We start from the raw sequence: 20,848 nt of genomic DNA, 5'->3' as shown, positions 1-20,848 counted from the left end.
ATTTTTTTTAGGTCTCGCCTCTCAATGCGCATGCGCATTGAGCCGAGCGAGACTATAGGCACTTAAACAGACTTTACCCAACTGGCGATTTGGTGCTGTGCCCCCGTGCGCTTTTAGGTCAATGCGCATGCGCATTGACCTAAAATGCGCGTTCACAGCATCAAATCGCCAGCCATCTGTTCCCCAGCAGCTCTTCCCGCTCCGCCCCACAAGCTTCCCCCAGCGTGCGCTCTGCCTTAGCAGCATTCCTCCCACACCTTTGAAGTGAAGCTTAGCTTCACTTCAAAGGCCCATGCTGCTTCACACCTTCATCGTCGCTCTCCTCGCTCCGCCCCCTGCTGCGGCCGTGTCGCATTTCTCCTCCCCCCTCCCCACAGCAATGCCCTCCGTCTTGTTAGAGTTTTCTACTTTGGGTCAGAACTATCTATATGCTTTGTAAAATCACTTACATCTGATTGTTCTATTTCTGTTTGCACCCATGTGTCAGTTCTGATCGACCCATTTTCAAGCTATTATGAGTATTCCCTCTGGTACTTTCTCAGTCATGATTTCTGTCATATTTTTCATTATGATGACATGTGCAAGTTATATACTTTCTTACGTGTTTGTATTAATTCTGGCATATATGTATTGCACTATACTTTAATTGTATGTTTCTTCTCCTAACTACAATAAAATATCTGAAGAAAAAATCGGGTCTTTGCTTGGTGTCGCGCCTAAGAACCTCATATATTACAGACTGTGATTCCAGTGATTAACATTGCTGCCAAGTGCATCCTTGTCACGGGAGAAACCTTCACCCAGCCCTGGCTTTCAAGCAACACCCCGCTGCATTCTGGGACTTATAGTTTTCGTGTTTGACTTTTAAGTATGCGATTGAACTCTTGCTATGCGAAGCACGGTTGGCAACTCAACGGCTGGCGCTCCCTGTTGATGATTTGCTGAGGAATGAAATACACGGATATTCTAAATAAACAGTTTCCCTTTGTAAAAAGACGTGCTATATTTTTTTGCCAGAACTATAATTAACACAATTAAAAAAAAATTAAAGCCTGTGATTATAAAATGTGTAGTTTGCAGGATTCGCAAGCCCATTCTTTGGGTCCCGTTTCCGGTAAAATGTATTTCTGAAAACACTCGGTTTAAGAAACTTTTGGTAAATCTCATTTTCGTATAAAAAAGCTGCACAACAGATAACACAAAATATCACTTATTATAATAGCACAACCAAGCCGATCGCATCATGAAGTAGAAAGCCCAATATAAAATAATATATTAGTACACTATGTTATCCACAAAGCCTGACATAAACATATTTGAACACAGTGGTGGTAAAAGCTATATATAGGCAATTTACAACACAATAAAATGCAGTACGTGCCATAACAAACGAACAGTGCCAAGACGTTGGCGTCCCTTGTTCACTGCACGACCACCGCCTGACCTTTACGACTAAACTTTCCATTGCGTTCAATGACAAGAAAGACAAATAGCACCCAGCGCTGCATTACTATATCGGTGCCACATGGCACATCCAGCGTCCACGTGCGCAACGGAAAACTAGGCCCATTGATGTCACTCCATTAAGGGCAAGCAGATGTGGGCCAGCTGTGGATAGACGGCTGTGACGAGCTGCACTGTGATTTTATAGGTGCTTGGCCGTCCCTGGGGACCTCAAACAGCTCAGTCCAAGATCTGCGTTGCTTATTGATCTCCATGCAAAATAACCTACCGATATTCACAGTGCAGAATGGTGACATATTTGTGTAAAGTATGAAAAGAAAAAAAGCAACATAAATCAATATTCACTCTGGTGTTTGCCGTATATCAATTCGGATGTGTGCATTTGAATCGTTTTAGGGCCCACCGTGCTGTTTAAACAATGTAATAAGTCGCATTACGCTTTCTTTGTAAACAAAAACAAAACTATTTAATGAGTAAAAAGCTATGTTAAATGTTAATGAAAACATCGTCTCTTTACTGCTCATTAGACTTGATGAGATAAAATTTTGGATTTGGATTTTGGTGGTGCTTTTATGTAATTGTATTTATGTATAGCTCTTACTACCCCTGAAGAGGCTTTGAAATGTGAATCGTCAGAACTAAAAGTATATTAATAAAAATAGCCGTAAATACATCAAAAACAAAACCTTAAATATTTTTATTGATTTGTTTATTTTTTAATATTTCCATAGTGTTTTTAAAGAGGAGTTCTCCCATCATGATCTCTTCCTTCTCCTTACATTTTTCCTCTTTCTTAAATACTTTCCACTCTTTGCCAATGTGTTTACTACATGATTTTGGTTCTCTTTTTTTTTAAATTTTTTAAACACCGTTTTTTCAGATATATCACCTCGCCCTCCCAAAGTCTTGTTTCCAATTTATCGTCGATTCAAAATTTTTGTTTTCTTTATTTTGAATTCATGTGTTACTTTTACTTCATAACTCGTCTAGTGTCTAATTTCACACTGCCTTTGAATGACGATCGCTTAAGGTGCAAACACCGACTTTTGAAAGCATAGCTGGATACATAATAGGATGAGATTGTATATTAACGGGAGCTCCATAATACTTATCTTCGGCATACTCTGCACATGAAAAAGATCGTCATTTACTATAAAGATGGAAAATGCTAATTGTTTTTCCACCATGGTGACAAAATTGAATGATGGGTGTGAGTCTTGCTTTGGAACATTTATGACGACCTCATGCGTGACTGCACAAGTAACAGTGGTGGGGTGGTGGGGCGGGGGCGGGGCCGGGGGCGGGGGCGGGTGGGGGAGTAGTGGACAGATGACGGGCTAGGGGGAATAAAATATATATATTTTTTTAAAACACTTACCTTTTGCTCGCAACATTGCCGAGTTAGTGGTGCGGCAAGCACAAGGTAAGTGTTGGTTTTTTTTTTTACTTTCTCTATACCATTGTCTGTCCAAACAACAAAGCATAGCATAGCGAAACACAATACCACTCAGTGCCACATAATTATATGCTACATAATTACACTGCACTCAATGCAACATACTCTCCAAATACCACTCAGTGCCACATAATTACACACCACATAATTACACTCTACTGAATGCAACACACTCCACACAATACCACTCAGTGCCACATAATTACATGCCACATAATTACACTGCACTGAATGCAACATACACTCCAAATACCACTCTGTGCCACATAATTACACTCTACTGAATGCAAGACACACTCCACACAATACCACTCAGTGCCACATAATTATGTTACATAATTACACTGCACTCAATGCAACATACACTCCAAACAATACCACTCAGTGCCACATAATTACACGCCACACAATTACACTCTACTGAATACCTCAAACACTCCACACAATACCACTCAGTGCCACATAATTATACGCCACATAATTACACAGCACTGAATGCAACATACACTCCAAATCCTATTCAGTGCCACATAATTACACGCCACATAATTACACCTCTCTCAATGCAACATACACTCCAAATACCACTCAGTGCTACAACACATATTGTGTTACAATAGGTGTCACATTTGCGAAAGATAAAACTATTGGCATTGTAAATAACAAAGCTATTAATTTTTGAAACATTGTGATTTGTCAGATCAATACATGTAAGACAGGGGAAAACTAAACATGTACCTTTACTAATGCTATAGATGTAAAATGTGATAATTTTATAACTATTGGCATTTATAATAACAAAAAACTTTTATAATTTGCACAACATAAAAAAAATGTAAATAATATTTAAATTTACCACACCAAAAACTCAAACTTTTCTATTGCGAGACCTATTGCATTTCCAATGCTTGTTTAATTTATCTGACCCTCAGCACAGTATTCCTGAAACCAGATACAACCTGGAATCCAATATTTGTTATTTAGAAGAGCAGAAACCTCAAAAACCTCCATGCAACCAAGAGCGCCTTCTAGATTCTTGAGCCGTGTGTTGCTTGTTCACTCATACATGGAGCACGCTTTAACCCCTTCGAAGCTAATGACGAGCTGGGCTCGTCATGGTGCTTACCTGCCGTGCGCGGATGACAAGGCCAGCTCGTCATGAATTACCGTGATTTTGGTTTTTTCAGCACAGGACGGGAAAACGCCTAGCAGCCATGTGGTTAAGAGATCTCTTGTTTTAGCTTGGCTCTACTCTACCTGCCTGTTGAAAAGGCTGTGTACATACTTGATTTAGAAAAGATCAGGGGCCCCCTGTATGCAGTTTAATACTGCCCTGACAGGGAAAAGACAATTGTGAAAAAGGAGAACCTGGGCAAGGTTTATCACATTAATTTACAGGCAACCCAATTTCAGTCCGACTAAATCATTGACTTTCACTCATCTCATATTATATTCAATAATAGATATTTATTGATAAATGAACATGTAAATCACTATTTTTCCTTCATACAATTGTAATGTTTCATATAAATAGACAAATATATATATATATGCAGCCCGCCCCGTGGCAGAAAGGGGCTGGGGGCAGCATCGCAGCAGGAGAGGCACAGCAGAGCGGCCGCTTCTGCCCACGCTTTGTTTCCCCCGACGTCCCGACTTTGTGTAAAATGCTTTTTTATCACTCTCTGTTCATGTCCCCCGTCCGTCCCCCGCTGCGCACCCTTTATCACTCACTGTTCATGGCCCCCGCCTGTCCCCCTATGCGCACCCGTGGCTGCTTGACTTACCTCATCCGTCGCTCCTCCCCACGCTGCTGTGTTTACCGCTCCACTTCTCACCGCTCCTGACCGCTTGTCCGCTACCTCATCCGCCGCTTCTACCCGCTCTGCCACTGCTCCTCCGCTTCTCGCCGCTCCTTTCCGCTTGTCCTCCGCAGCTCCTCCCCGCGCTCATGTCCTCCGATCTTCCTCTTACTCCTGAACGCCCCTCCTCCCTGCGCTCCCGATGTCATCACACAGACGTCGAGGCCGGCGCTACTTTCTAGGGACTACTTTATTTTTATTCGTAAATGTTTTAAATAACGTATATTTTTTATCTTTATATCGCCTATATCCTTCTGCTTGCCCTGAGATTTTCATAGATGTCTTGGGTGTTTAGATTGGTGGTGTACTTTTCGAGTTTACCTGGCTCAAAAGACAGACTTCTCTCTTTATAATAGTAGTATAGATATAGATTTTGTTTCATTTTTTTTATATAAGAAAAAACTTTGTTTTGGGACAAAACATTCAGAGAGTGAATATATAAGATTGTTTCATAAACAATGATTGATAAATATACAGTCTTAATTGTAGAATATATTGACAGCAGATAGAGGCAATGATCTGGAACTGACGGTATATACTTGAACTACGCGCATTTCGGCATTGCCTTCATCAGGAGTCCGTCTCAGCAAGTCACCATCCGTATAAACAATTTGGTATATTATAAATGGTGGATATCTCTTGGGACTCTTTTGATAGAGCAGCAAGCTTTTTTTCTTTCTCCAACAAGGAACTCAAGGGGAACAACAATATTTATATGTTTCCCCCCAATTCATAATCCTTTAGTATATTTAGTCGTCTATTTTACAGTGCAGGTCCGAATTAGGAGGGACCAATAGACTGGCTTAAGATTAAAGGTCCGTATTCTGTTAAGTTTTACCCATAAATAGCAGCCAGCGTGCTTATCCTAAAAGAAGTTCGATATTCTACTTGTTTTGACCCAATCAGAAATGGATGTGGCCATCCTTTAGATGGTTGTGATAGTGGCACACTATTGCGTGATCACCGGCTGTCTTTACTTGATTCTATCTTGTTCGGGATAGACCTTACGGGTCTTATTTCAGTTGTGTCCCTCCATACTGGCACCAGTAAGGAGGGACATGACTGGATGGAGTGAGGGGCAGCAAATCCAGTGGACTAGATTAAAGAAAGACAATCATGACAAACTGCAGGTGAACCGACCTGCTTAGTAGATTCACCAGAACCAATAGAATTTTTTGTATTCCCTATACACACCATATAGTGGCCCCCTTACCACAGTACACACCTTCCACCTTGCTGAGTTTAAACTAAGGCCCTTGCCACTTCTGGACTGCTGTGAGAGTGTCTGTATATATATTATAGACCCCCTCTGATTTCCAACCAGCATAGTACCAACAAAAAAGGAATGTTAGCTTGTTTACTGAATCCAGACCCTGATCTTCCTTTTTGTATTTCCGTAACTCACAGGCTTCCTCTCGCCTATCCGAGAAGCACTTTAATCCACACCCAAAAGAAACCGGAGGCCAGAAGTGACCTGCCCATGATGAATTTGCCAACCACAATTGACCGGTCTCAAAATATATGTAATGAGAAACTTGTCCACTGAGTTGGTAGCCCTTATTGTTGACTCACTGCGTATTGCCCACTGTCAGAAAGCACTAAGCCGGTACTCTGGATTTACTTGGAGCGATGCACTCTTTCACCCATCACCACACACACTAGTGACCACACACACAGTGTATGTGAGACAAATAGTAGTAGCATGGAATGGGGCAAGATGGAAAACAAAGGTACTGGATATCACCTTCTACCTCATCATTCTGAAGGGCACTTACTTACATCTGCTGGTTAGAAAACAAATTAAAATACAAAATAAGAAATCTTTAATAATCTGTCATGAGCAATAAGCATCTAACTTTCACTATGAAAATAATATACCTTGAAGTAATCTCTGTATAACCATCTCGATGCATCCCTTATATGAAACTGACTTTCCTGAAACCGAAATATAGTGAGATCCAAGTGATTAGTGAAATGCTCAGTCATATTCCTCCCAATGTCTAGATAACTACAGCCAACTTCATATGCTTGCAAATTCGATGTTAAGGGACGTGTTGTTTTATGTTTAACACCACTGAAAAATATTTAACATTTGTTAACACTGTGATTCATAAGCAAACCACGCATCTATTATTTGCTAAATGCAAATTGTACTTGAATACACATAATATATACGCTTCACAACTAGTAATAGATGATGAGAGAATTACTCAGTTCCTTTTCAAAAATAATTTAAAATTCCAAAGTAATAGTCCTCAAAGCCTTGGGCCATTAAAGTATCAGTAAAAAAATAGTTCAAAATCATGTTCCCACATGACTTGATATCCAGAATATTTCTCTGAAGCAAGAATGCCTTTTAGGCCACTCTCCAAGATCAAGATTCTTTTTCCAAAACAAATCACAAATCCATGCAGCAGGGACCTGGATGCAGCAACCTAGTAGTCTGGCATTGTTTCGTAGTGCATTCTCCAGGGTCATGAAGCCTTACACCAGGCTGTGCTGAATCATTGGGTACTCCGCCAGCCATCCCACCTATAAAATAAACTCAGCATTGGTAGGTCTGAAGTATGGCGCCCCCACCTACTGAGTCACCATCTGAATGCCCTGTGCCTCTATCTGATTCCTGGCAATGCCACCCCTAAAGGCTGCCATTTTGGAGGCGGAACTCCTGGTATGTCACTATATATTCCAGAGAACACATGTAACAAATTTAAGCTGCAAATTGGAAGTTTTCTTCCAAAATGATTTTCTTCCACTGTGAGTTTTTTTGAGTATCCAGACTTTCTTACTAATAACATTTTGGGGAGCTGAAAATCTCTTACAACCAACACAGAACTTGTAAGTAGATATAGGTTTCTCTAATGCTTCCTCTGCTGACTTCTGTACCTACTCAAGTGTTATTGTGCTGAAGTAACTGACGTACATAAGGGCTGATCTAAAGGTAATATTCGTGAGTGAAGGCCATGTATGTTAGTTTTGCTACTCACAACATCTTACTCCATTCCTTGTTGCAAGGCTTGATGGGGCCAATACTGTTCAATACATCACAAATTCAAGCTCTCAGTCTCTCCTTCTGCCCAAGGCTGAGAACTGTTGAACAGGTGGACTTCCATATCTAGTTCTTTACACAATGGGGATCAAACTCTTGAAGTAAACTGTCAGTGATCAGAACTAGTAGAACACCCTGTATTCAAACCATGTTTTATGTGGGAACCCATGCCAGCTCTTTAGTAGTGGGCAACCCTGGCAAAGATATAAAATGCCCCGCCTTAGACAAATGGCCCACATCTACCAGAATTACTGTACAACCTTGACTTTGGGTAATAGTACAATGAAATCCATTGACACTCTATGCCAAGGTCTGGGTAGGACATGTAATGGTCCTAATGAAACCCCAGGTTTAACATGAGAGGTTCTAATCTGGGCCAAGTGCAACATGTTTATAATAACTTTAAATATTGGTGAAGAAATGTGACCACCAAAGTTATCTTCTGACTGATGTACAGGAACCTTGGAGTCATGAAGCCAATTTATAGCCTGTTGTCTTAACTGACTGATGTCAAATACAGAGCTTCTTCATTTAAACAATAATTCCTTCTTTTTAATATCTACCTTCTTGATATTTCAGCCAAGTCTTTTTATCAGTGGAATGCATTTCTATACATACTTTTGTCAATAATAATGCTGTAGTAATCAAAGCATTACCATTATCAGGACATGATCTATAGTTTATAACAAAATCATAGTCAGAAAAGACCAGCCTAGCAAAGACGTCATGACATAGGAGGAAAGCTATACCCAATCACCCAAAATGGCCATCGCCACCTCCAAACATTGTGAGAGTTCAAGACTTCCCAAGAACTGTGGCCGGGCATCGTCAGACTGCATCATCACTATGCATAGCTCCAGCCTTTCAGCCCAAGAAATAAACTTTGGATGGGCAGGCTTTTGAGCATGGCACCACCATGCATGTTGAGGCATCACCGGTACACCCTATCTCCAAATCGTCCTCCTGGCACCCACTTCCTGCCCATCAAGGAACTGCAGGTCTGACAGCTCCTCTCTGCCCTATGCCCTTCCATGCCTGGTGAAGATAGGCTTGATGACACACATAGAGCTCCAGGCAATCTGTCTGCTGGTGGTTCGTTAAGCCTGGTGTCTTGTCATCCGGTCCTTGGGCCACTCTGGACCCCTCCTTTCTGTCAAGCTGAGTCACCCCCCATGAATGGGTTAGCTTAAGTCCACGCAACTCAAAGAGGGCAGGGCTGAGTCCCCAAGGCTAGCTCAAGGGCCCTGCCTGAGTGAGCTGCTCCACTCTTTTCAGAGACCAACTCTCAACTAACTGGCTACACTTCTTGAAAGAGCTACTGAACCACATGTAGTCAGGCAATCAGACAACATAACTGCTCCCAGTTATACAAGAACAAATTACCTCTAGCATTTTCCTTCCTCTCTTGAGGAGATACAATGTTAGTTTCCTCTCAGGCCTCCAAACGTGCTTATCCCAGTGTTGAGCAAAAACAGCATCTACGGCAGTCCTCAAGCTTTCCAATACACATTCCTGTTTACCTATAGGGAAGGTGGGCTTACACACAGCACAATGGGACCCTTGATGGTAGAACCAGAAATTGAAGCAGTGACTTCCTAAACACTCGAAGCTAAGGGGCTTCACAGACATAGTGAGCAGCATGCTTCTGAGTGATTAACACAGCTCAATGCACAGTAGATGGCGTCTTATTTTGTGTTTTACTATGGAAAATATTTTTGAGGATACGGTCACCATTAGTAGTACTCTTGAGTAGGCAGTGACCTTGATAAAATGTGATATCTTGGGTTACATTGTACTTAACTTGAAACCAACCTTCACAAAATCTCCTCTAAGTAACTACGAGATGCTCTCTCACTGCTACTAGAAAGTAGGAAGCTAGGAGTCTGAGCTAACCATTGGAGCATTAGTGTCTGTATGCCAGACCAGTGAGATGAACTGTCAGCTTCATCTTTGATACTGTCCAGTACGCTCTGAAAACCCCGTAACCTGGACCAAAAGACTAACACCTGCTGTTTTGAAGAGTGCCCTGCCAATATAAAGAAACACACTACCATGTTTAACCCTTATACAACAAAATGACTATCTACCCTAAAAACATTGTTTGCCATCAACACGCATTATTTGTTGCCAATAGCACTCTCTATACCCCTTTCATTGTCTAGTGTGAGATGCTAGAGTACACTATACAACTCGCTCAGTTATGGTACAGATCCAGGCCCTTGTTGAACTGTGACAAGATCTCTTAAGATCACTGTGAGGTCCCCCTCTCTTGCTCTGTCTCTCTTTCTTTCTCCCTCTCTCGCTGAGTATGCACATAGCTAGGTTATTCCTAATTTTCTCCCTAGGTCCAAATGAGATCCAAGGTCAGGGTGGAGTTTCAGGTGAGAATGTAGGTTTCCAGGCCCTTGAGGATGGAACCCTCACTTACTCCAAAAGGCCATCTTCCTAGTGGGAGGATGCCATCTCATTATCAAAGGAGAACAATAGAAGACTCCTCCAGCCTTGGGACTCCTGGAGATCCCTCAACCATAGTGAGCCTGTGCTCCTTTGGATAAGAATCCTCTTCTCTCAATCAACCCCTTGCCTGCCACTCCCCTTCGCTGTCTGCTGGTTCTTCTGTCAGAGCCCCTCCTCAACTGGCATGATTTATTTGTGTGACACTTCCTGGTACAGCCAAAATAGGCTACCTCGGTGTGTTTTTACCAGACAAAGAGAAAAGGAGCAGAGTTAGAGATTCGACGAACAATCGTAGGCTTTCTTGCTCCTGTGTGTAGATCGAGTCAGGATAGAGGTGGGAAAGTCTCGTGAGATACTGTGACAGGCCGCCCCTGTATAACTCAGAATCACCAAGATACAGGGGGTTGGTGAGTGAAGAGCATAGACATCCTTTGACCAAGGATCTCCCATGTCTTCCTGCCCATGGTCTGACCCGAAAAAACCAGTGCTCTGCTGGTTCCTGAGCTAGATGCTCACTATAATCATGCAAATGGCGGATTGTAGGACGGGTTCAGAGGAGAAAGGTAGAGGAAATAGGGTAGGTGGTGTATTCCCATCCCCTGAATGAGCCCAAATGTGGGCTTGGTCTTCCTGATGAGCATTCATTTCGTTAGGCTCCTGAGGATCCCCGGGAGAAGAGGCTTTGCTTATTCAAGATTAGGGACATAGACATCTATTTATCAAAATGGAGGGGTAGCAGTAGTGATACAATGCACCTTTTGACTGAAGATGATTCACAAGAATGAACCCCTTTGTGCTTCCACTTCCTCCTGTTTGCTTCTGAAAGGCTGTGGAGGGGTGGGTGCAAGGAGCGGAAGCTGCTGCCTTCATGACCCCGACATGTCTTCTCTCGGATACGTCCTGAAAAGCAACCTTTAGCACTGGTGATCGAAGGGCTCAGGACCCACAATCCCTGGGGCCCTTAAATGTTTCAAGGTTTGCTTTTTTAGACAGTTACCTATAACAAAATGTAGACAGAATCTAGTATCCTTTTCAAAGCGTGTTCCTTCTCCAACCTTGAGGTACTTTTTAAGATCGGTCTATGGTACTGCGGTTTTGAAATTAAATTCTCAGGTGGCAAGGACTAAACCACACTGTCTTCTATTTCAGAACAATGGAAAAGAGCTTCCTTGTCCTGCTGCTGCTATGCGTGTCAACTCTGTACAGTCCATCAGGGGTAAGTCTGAGCATGGATGGGAACTGTGGACATAGATATTGACTTTCAGCCAGCAGGGGGTAGAAAATGAGCATTAGGTACACCCACAGTAGTCTGACCTACAGCCAACAGGAGAGCCGTAGATTCAGCAGTCTGTCAATGAATAAAGTTATCTCACCCAGATGCGGTACAGGTGGCACGAAAAGTGCACACACAACATTTTGGCTTGCATCTGCAGCTGGAAGAATGGATGTATGAAGACAGCGTCCAGATGCACATAAAGCAATCTCATATCTAGCCTGTAGGGTACAGATGGAGGGCTGAGTACACACCCACAGCTATGGCACATCCAGCAAGGAGGGGGTATAGGTAATTGGTTTAGGTACACATATTGTAGTCTGACTTCTAGGGCTAGGTACACCCCAGATATTCTGACCACTAACAGGCGCTTGGATGGAAAGGACAAATACACACATCAGTTCAACCTACAGCAGAAGGTGAGTAGGTGCATATAAAGGTACAAACATAGAGGCCTGACACCAAACGGGGGATGGCTACATGCAAAGATGGATAGGTGGCGAAGTAGGTACACTGACAGTCTGAATGCAGCATGGAATAGAGCAGTGATTCTTAACTTGTGGTCCGGTGTCTTCTTAAGGGGTCCGCGACTGCTTAGACAATTAAATAATATTAGCAGATTAATAAAGTGCATATAAATAAAGAAGCAAAATGTAAAATTGGAGCAAAAAATTAAGTTGGTAGCGTCATATTGATACGTGGGAGCAGTGCAGGTGCATCAAAGAAGATATTGTATGGAATATGAGTGGCCAATTGAATTAAGAAAGGCTCCAACCTTTTCATTAAAATTTAAAATATTGTGTGTATATATATATATATATATATATATATGCAGCAACAGCAGTCTTGCAAAGGCTCCGCATTTAGTCGACCCAGGAAAACCACACGAATCCAAAAGGTAGATAAAGGCACAAGATTTATTTAAAGCTTCAGTCCAACAAAATCTGACACGTTTCGGGCATCCGCCCTTGCTCACAGACAGTCAGTTAATGCGGCATACACATTTAAATACCCAGTGCTTCACCTTTTTTTTGTGTTTCAATTAGCATTTTTTTCTTTTTCTCTTTTTTTCTTTTTTTCAAACACTGCACCATGTGATGATGAAAAGAAAAGACATACTCCATTACAAGCATTAAAGAGTCTGTTTTCCAAACAATGGCATCATTACTTAATGTGTACTACTCACAAATAAAGGGTTCAAACCCACAAGTGAAAAAATTATTTTTTCTAAAGTACATTGATATTATAAGATACATTTAAATTTATATCACCAATGGCCACAATTGCGACAGTGTGACGCATATAATAAAATTGGCTAAAGTGCAAAATGAAATCCAGCAAAAAACACGTCGTGTTGCAATTCATTTAGAAAATAAATTACAATTTTCTTCAGATAAAACCCAAGCATTGTGCAAAATACGCAATTATGTGCAAACTTGTTTGGCAAGATAAAGTGCAAATGCAAAGTGCAATTATCATTTGTTTATATACACTCATAAAGTGACAATGTGCAATGTTGTGCAAATTGATGCAAAAAAAGTAAGCAATTGGATAAAATCCAATATGAGTGGGTTCTAAATGTCTTCATCAAGTAACACGGCAATAAAGAAGTTAAATGCCAGAAATGCAAATGGCCAACCATAAATTTAGAGCCACAACAGGTAGTACAAAAGTAAAAAACCACTTGTGATAATAATGTGGTTATGATTAGGGAAACAGAAATACCCAACTAATAACCCATGGCTATGTCCAAATGGAAATAAAAAGAAGTGTATCCCAAAAGAAAATCAAAAAATGGGAAAAAAGGGCTTATATGGTAACAACCATGAAGCAATTTGTGATGAGGAAAAAATAACAATAAGAAGAAAGTGATGGAGTGTATGAAAGAAATTCTGTGTCCAAAGATAATGCCAAAAATAAGATAATACTGGTAGATGTTATTTACAGTAATCAGGGAAATTAGAGCAACCAAAATTTACAAAAAACTACAGGAAAACGTACAAATCTTCTGTATTATTGAGCCCATTTGGAAATCTGCTGTCTAATTCCAAAATAAACTGGGACTCAAGTCTCCTAAGCATCCTGCCTCGATCCCCACCCCTCACAGGTTTATCTACAGAGGCGATGACAAAATAGGATAGGCACTGTAAATCATTTTTATGATTACTCTTAAAATGCCTGGCCACCGGATAAGATGAGTCATTGTTCACGATGGCCCGCAGATGTTGGAAAATCCTGACATGCACAGGTTGTCGTGTACTGCCGACATACCTGAGTCCACATGTGCATGTCTGGATATATATGGCGAACTCAGTTTTGCAGGTGAACTGACCCCTGATGTTAATTGGGTCAGCACTAAATGGTGTATAATACTGAGTGGTATATTTGCCAAATTTGCACGCCCTGCATGAAGTACAGCGTTTGAAACCATGACGTGATTTCATCCGCTCTTCCTTTTTCCTAAGTTCAGGAAAGTCATGACAAATTTGTGATCTCAAGGAAGGGCCCTTCCGAAAGGTCACAGTGGGACCATCAGGCAGTCTGGGTTTCAGAACCTGATCAGTTAATAAGACCGGCCACCTTTGTGACATGATGGATCTTATTTGCCTTGCTTGTCTACTGTAGGCCGTTATGAGTCTAGGTGCTTCATTGTTATCCTCAAGGCCACTCTCAGACCTGATATTAGGCGTCTGATCTAACAAGGATTCACGAGTTCTGTTGTTAGCCTTCTGCAATGCCACCTTAGGAGTATATACATATTGTAGTCTGACTTCTAGGGCTAGGTACACCCCAGATATTCTGACCACTAACAGGCGCTTGGATGGAAAGGACAAATACACACATCAGTTCAACCTACAGCAGAAGGTGAGTAGGTGCATAGAAAGGTACAAACATAGCGGCCTGACACCAAACGGGGGATGGCTAGATGCAAAGATGGATAGGTGGTGAAGTAGGTACACTGACAGTCTGAATGCAGCATGGAATAGAGCAGTGGTTTTTAACTTGTGGTCCGGGGACCCCTTGGGGTCAGCGGAGTCTTCTTAAGGGGTCCGCGACTGCTTAGACAATTAAATAATATTAGCAGATTAATAAAGTGCATAGAAATAAAGAAGCAAAATGTAAAATTGGAGCAAAAAATTAAGTTGGTAGCGTCATATTGATACGTGGGAGCAGTGCAAGTGCATCAAAGAAGATATTGTATGGAATATGAGTGGCCAATTGAATTAAGAAAGGCTCCAACCTTTCCATTAAAATTTAAAATATTGTGTGTGTATATATATATATATATATATATATATATATATATATATATATATATATATATATATATATATATATATATATATATATATATATATATATATATTACCTATTCGAGCACGGTTATAAATCTGAACTATTACAACGCGCCCTCTCGAAAGCGTCTCTACTTTCGAGGGATGAATTACTGGCTCCCAAAATTTTGACTATTTCTGAGGACAGTTGTATCAGTTCAGTTCGTCTCATTACCACTTATTGCTCACAAGAACACAAACTGAGACGGATTATCAACTCAGAATGGCCAATCATTTTGACGGATGTCCTTTTAGGTCCCATCTTACCTAAAACACCGGCGATCACTTTCAGGAGGGCCCCCTCCATGAAAGATGTTTTGGATAAGCCCCAACCTGAATTAACCCCTAAACTAACCTGGCTGTCCAAAAAAGGTTTCTTTAAATGCACGTCTTGCTGCGCGCGTACGTTCGCGATGAATGGCACGCATTACAAATCTGCATTTAATGATAAACCGATCGCCATCACAGAATATTTGACATGCCGTAGTGACTTTGTAATTTACCAACTTACCTGTACATGCAATTTGTCTTATATTGGCAGTACTAAACTACCAGCCAATCAACGTATTTTACAGCATATACGTGCAATTGTAAATTCGGACAGTAATTACCCGGTGGCTCGCCACTTTAAAGCCGTCCACAGCAACAAATTGAAAGATCTTCAGTATACACTTTTGGGGTCAGTCCCCAACCCCGGACGGGGGGGAGACAGAGAGAAACTTCTTAGACAAAGAGAGACTTATTTTATTCTATTGCTCGATTCTAAGGCAACAAATGGTTTAAATGCAATTGATGAACTTCACAACTTTCTATAATTGAAATTTCGAACCCATTTTTGAGGTTTTTCTAGAATTCAGTATCTAAAGCTAGTCTAATTGTGTACATTCTGATTAGACATTTGTTAGGCTTTATGGTTTTAGTTTTATTCTAAAAGAATTAGGATGATTTTCAGATCGTGTGCTTCAGCTGTGAGCGTTCATTATCACACATTTTTTATAATTTGTGTTTTTTCACCCAATTTACACAAGCACTTTTTGTTTTAGTTGGCATACTAAATATCATGTTTCATGTCATTAGGGTACACTGATTACAAGGAGATATACCTTCTGGAACATTGTGGTTGGGTTGCCAGGTGATCTAGTGTGAATTTTTATTAAATGTATGGAGCCTGAGATACATGATATTTATTTGATCAACATTTCATTTTATATAGTATCAAGCTCTGTTTAAGAATCCGATTCTCAATATTAGAAATTGGTAAACTTGCTACATCACCCTACTCGATTTTGAAATTACCATCATGAATTACAGTCTATTCATTCAAACCTTAAACCTTCGCACATGAGCACTATGCTCTGATTGCCTTTCGGTGTTGTTTACTTTGTTTTCAAATTGTACATTCTTTAAAATGATGATTGTCTTCATTTTATAATGATTTGAGCACTATGCTTGTATTTGTTTTGTTGTGCATGTGTGTTTTATCGAACACAAACACAAAGTGACTATGTATTCATGAATTGATTTTATGCCCATTTATTGTTTTGTGCTTTCAACCCTTTTTTTATGGGTGATAGAGCCTTTTCTTCACTATATATAGTTACACCTACTTTGGGCGCGTCATGTGACCAAGCTCCGCCTGCGGAGCGAAACGCGTCGAGGAGAGCATTTGCTCTGCACTTGCTGCAATAAATTTTCCACTGCTTATATCACTGATGGTGTGATGGCGTTTTACTTCTGAGCCTAATCAGCGTAAATGAGAAGAGGTCTGCTCCTGCTGTTTTACCGCTTCGACAGCGGTTGGGGGTGCTGTGTTGATATATATATATATATATATCCCATAAACAATGGCGAAATGAACCGACGCCACTTGTATTCGGCGGGCCACAGCGGGGTTCGCCTTACCCCCGTAAATCCAGTCAAACAGTTGTCACCAGTATCCACAAGACAACAAGCTGAGGCCCATTTGCATTTCAGGTGAGTTTTATTGGTGTTTTCTGCCAATAAAACTCACCTGGAATGCAAATGGGCCTCAGCTTGTTGTCTTGTGGATACTGGTGACAACTGTTTGACTGGATATATATCCATATATCCATATAGTATATATATATATATATATATATATATATTCAAAACACAGTTTTGCCTGGTAAAAGAGAGCCCACGATGGTATTCAAATTCAGCCAATTTAGTCAGTCAGTGCGAAGCCTGTATCCCAAGAAGAAGTGCTGTTTAGCACGAAACGCGTCGGAAAAAGACTTCACATTCCAGCGTGGCACCTGTCTGTTGTTTCTGCGGTGCCTTTTCCCATTAAAATTGGCTGAATTTGAATACCATCGTGGGCTCTCTTTTACCAGGCAAAACTGTGTTTTGAATATATATATATATATATATATATATATATACATATATATATATATATATATATATATATATGTATATATATACTAGTTACCATAGGAAATTCCGAACATTCTATTGGGAATAACTTTGGCGCCGATTGAGGGATCTGCCTGTCATTTTCTTTAAATTTGCCTCGCTGCGCTCCGCTCCTTCCCTGAAAGTTTCGGGGGGATTCGTCAAGCGGGGGCCGAGAAAAAAGGGGGGTCCCAAAACGTGTTTTCCCCATGTTAATTTCCATAGGGGCATTCTGACAAGACTACAGCTCGAATGGCTGAACGGAATTACACCAGATTTGGCAAAATGGTAGGGACTGGTATGCAGCAGTGCCTTTTGTATGTTTGGTGTAAATCCCTCCAGTAGTTCTTAAGAAAATTGAATTTGACATTTTTCAAATGGCATTTTCTATGGGACATTTAGACACGGCTACAGCCCGAACGGCTGAATGGAATTACACCAAACTTGGCAAAATGGTAGGGACAGGTATGCAGTAGTACCTTTTCTATATTTGGTGAAAATCCCTCCAGTAGTTGTTGAGAAAAATAATTTGAGCAAATTATATATCTATATGCGCTCAACATTCTATTGGGAATAACTTTGGCGCTGATTGAGGAATCTGTGTATAATTTACCAGAATTGTGGCCAGTTCCGCTCCGCTCCATCCCTGAAAGTTTCGGGGTGATTCGTCAAGCGGGGGCCGAAAGGGGGGTCCCAAAACGTGTTTTCCCCATGTTAATTTCCATAGGGACCTTTAGACACGGCTACAGCCCGAACGGCTGAATGGAATTACACCAAACTTGACACAATGGTAGGGTCTGGTATGCAGATGTGCCTTTGCTATGTTTGGTGAAAATCCCTCCAGTAGTTCTTGAGAAAATTGAATTTGAAAATTTTCAAATGGCATTTTCTATGGGACCTTTAGACACGGCTACAGCCCGAACGGGTGAACGGAATTACACCAAACTTGGCAAAATGGTAGGGACGGGTATGCTGTAGTGCATTTTCTATATTTGGTGAAAATCCCTCCAGTAGTTGTTGAGAAAATTGAATTTGAGCAAATTATATATCTATATGCGCTCACCGTACGCGTACAGTACGCGTACGTGCGTGTACCCTTACGTGCGAGAGCGAGTTTTTGATTGGCTGACAGTCGACTGTCAACATTCCAAACTGTCCAAACCAGGAAGTGTTGGCCACCATCTTGTTTTTCAGGAGAACTGAGGCACAAGAGAGCCCAAAACAAGAGTGGAAAACACGAAAAGGGGGCAGGGTAGAGACCACCCAACCCTTTAGCCCTTCTCAGGGGGTCCCAAAAGGACCCCCAAGGGCAAAAAAAAAAAATTCAAAATAATCGCAGGGGAACGCGCACCGTAAGCGTACCGTACGCGTACCCCGCGATTTAAAAAAACTTGGTGGTCCTTCTGGGACCCCCTGAGAAGGGCTAGGGGGTCAGGGGGTCTCAACCCTGCCCCCTTTTCGCATTTTCCACTCTTGTTTTGTGCTCTCTTGTGCCTCACTTCTCCTGAGAAACAAGATGGCTGCTCAGGTGGTCCCAGAAGGATAATAACATATATAAACGTTATCCGCTAATAGAATTAGCATTTACAAAACCTTTGAAATTTATTGAAAAAAAATATAGGTTTCACGCCTGATATAGTTAGGAAATAGCATTTAAAAAACCTTGCAAATTCACTGAAAAAACCATAGGTTTCAAGCCTTATATAGTTAGGAATTAGCAATTAAAAAACCTTGCAAATTCACTTAAAAAACCATAGGTTTCAGGCCTTATATAATGAGGAATTAGCATTTTAAAAACATTGAAATTGCTCCTATATAGTTAGTTGTACTAACTATATTTCGCGCACCCGCAATCCACTGCTGATGATGTCACATATTACATTATTCAAGACATGGTCAGTGACATCACTGATGACATCTCAAGTGTTATCACTGATGACATCTCATTTGACATCACTGATCACATCACTGATGATATCATTCATGTGATATTACGATGCACCTCCTCACACTCTAATATAACCTTTGATACACCCAGTGTTAAATACAGACTACCATTCTTGAAACCATTGACACACCAATAACAGTTACTACATACGCACTCACTGATTCATAGGTCTACACACACATTCACTCATTCACCCATAGAATCCCTCATACATACAGTCACTCATCAATACAACACTATCATATGCACTCATACACCTATGCAGACACTCACACACTGCCACTCATCCATGGAGTTACTCGCACATCTAGTCAGTCATGCACAACACCTTACTTATTCAAACATATACTAATACATACTTACTCTCTTATACAATCACTGATACAAGTACACAATGATCCATACAGCCACTCGCACTTTCACTGGCTCTCATGTATAGTCATTTATATATGCCAACTCTCGCATGCACTGTGTTTTACATATGTACTTACTTAGACATGTAGCACTGAGATATCCATTCACTCACCAACACACCCATGCACACAGTCAACCGCCTATATAGCTGTTTCCACATGCACTCTTGAACTCATACACCTAGTGAATCAACTGCTCACACATCTATGCACAGAGTCACACACCTCCAAGCCACCCACACACACACTCAGTCTCCCATTCGAAAACTTGGGCAACCAATCAATAACCAATTTAGCCACTCATATAGCTACTGATCAACACATGCAGCAGCTTACACAACAACAGACAGACTGATGCACACATTCAGACAGTTTAGTTACTTACCCATGCATTTAGTAAGACACATTTAATCACTCACTCATACAGTCAGTCACGCACCTACTAAATCCTTCATCCAGACAATTATACATCCACTCATTCTTCAATATGAAAAACATATTTAAACTTTACAGAAACACACAGTCACTGGATGATGTCATCAGTGATGTCGTCAGTGATGTCAAATGAGATGTCATCAGTGATGTCACTGACCATGTCATGAATGATGTAATATGTGACATCATCAGCAGTGGATTGCGGGTGCGCGAAATATAGTTAGTACAACTAACTATATAGGAGCAATTTCAATGGTTTTTTAAATGCTGCTTCCTAATTATATAAGGCCTGAAACCTATGGTTTTTTAAGTGAATTTGCAAGGTTTTTTAAATGCTAATTCCTAACTATATAAGGCTTGAAACCTATGTTTTTTTCAGTGAATATATATATATGTATATTTATATATGTATATATCTCGATATCCGCGAGTTCCTCAGCTGTCACCCGCCACACATGGACACGGAGCACGGAATTGGTGCAAGTATTCTTAATTCTTTATTTTCCTGATGCCACCATTACGCGTTTCAACTCTGCGCGAGTCTTGATCACATGGTAACGTTGTGGTCATCTTTTGCATATTTAAAGTGACATTGTGCTCAGTGATAGGTTTGAATTTACACATGTTCATAGACATAATTTTTTTGTACATATTAAAAAAATTTCTTAATCTTATATAATTGCATCAATGCGTATGTTACAACCTTGATATTTCATTTGACATGTGTTTTGTGTATTTATT

General features: G+C 40.8%; 1 protein-coding gene across 4 annotated transcripts in view; it reads left to right on the top strand.

Moving 5' to 3' along the window:
• The window catches only part of SERPINF2 (serpin family F member 2), a 301,526-nt gene that overhangs the window by 48,050 nt on the left and 232,628 nt on the right, over positions 1-20,848 (top strand). For all 4 annotated transcript variants that reach the window (XM_086955199.1, XM_086955201.1, XM_086955198.1 and 1 more), the window contains exon 2: positions 11,438-11,504. In XM_086955199.1, coding sequence (XP_086811325.1) covers positions 11,438-11,504 — 67 coding nt within the window. The remainder of the gene's footprint in view (positions 1-11,437; positions 11,505-20,848) is intronic.

This window comes from Lissotriton vulgaris, chromosome 2_1 (genome assembly GCF_964263255.1).
Source record: "Lissotriton vulgaris chromosome 2_1, aLisVul1.2, whole genome shotgun sequence".
NCBI classification, from domain to species: domain Eukaryota; kingdom Metazoa; phylum Chordata; class Amphibia; order Caudata; family Salamandridae; genus Lissotriton; species Lissotriton vulgaris.
The sequence above is the reverse complement of the archived record's forward strand: the minus strand, read 5'-3'. Positions and strand labels throughout refer to the sequence as shown.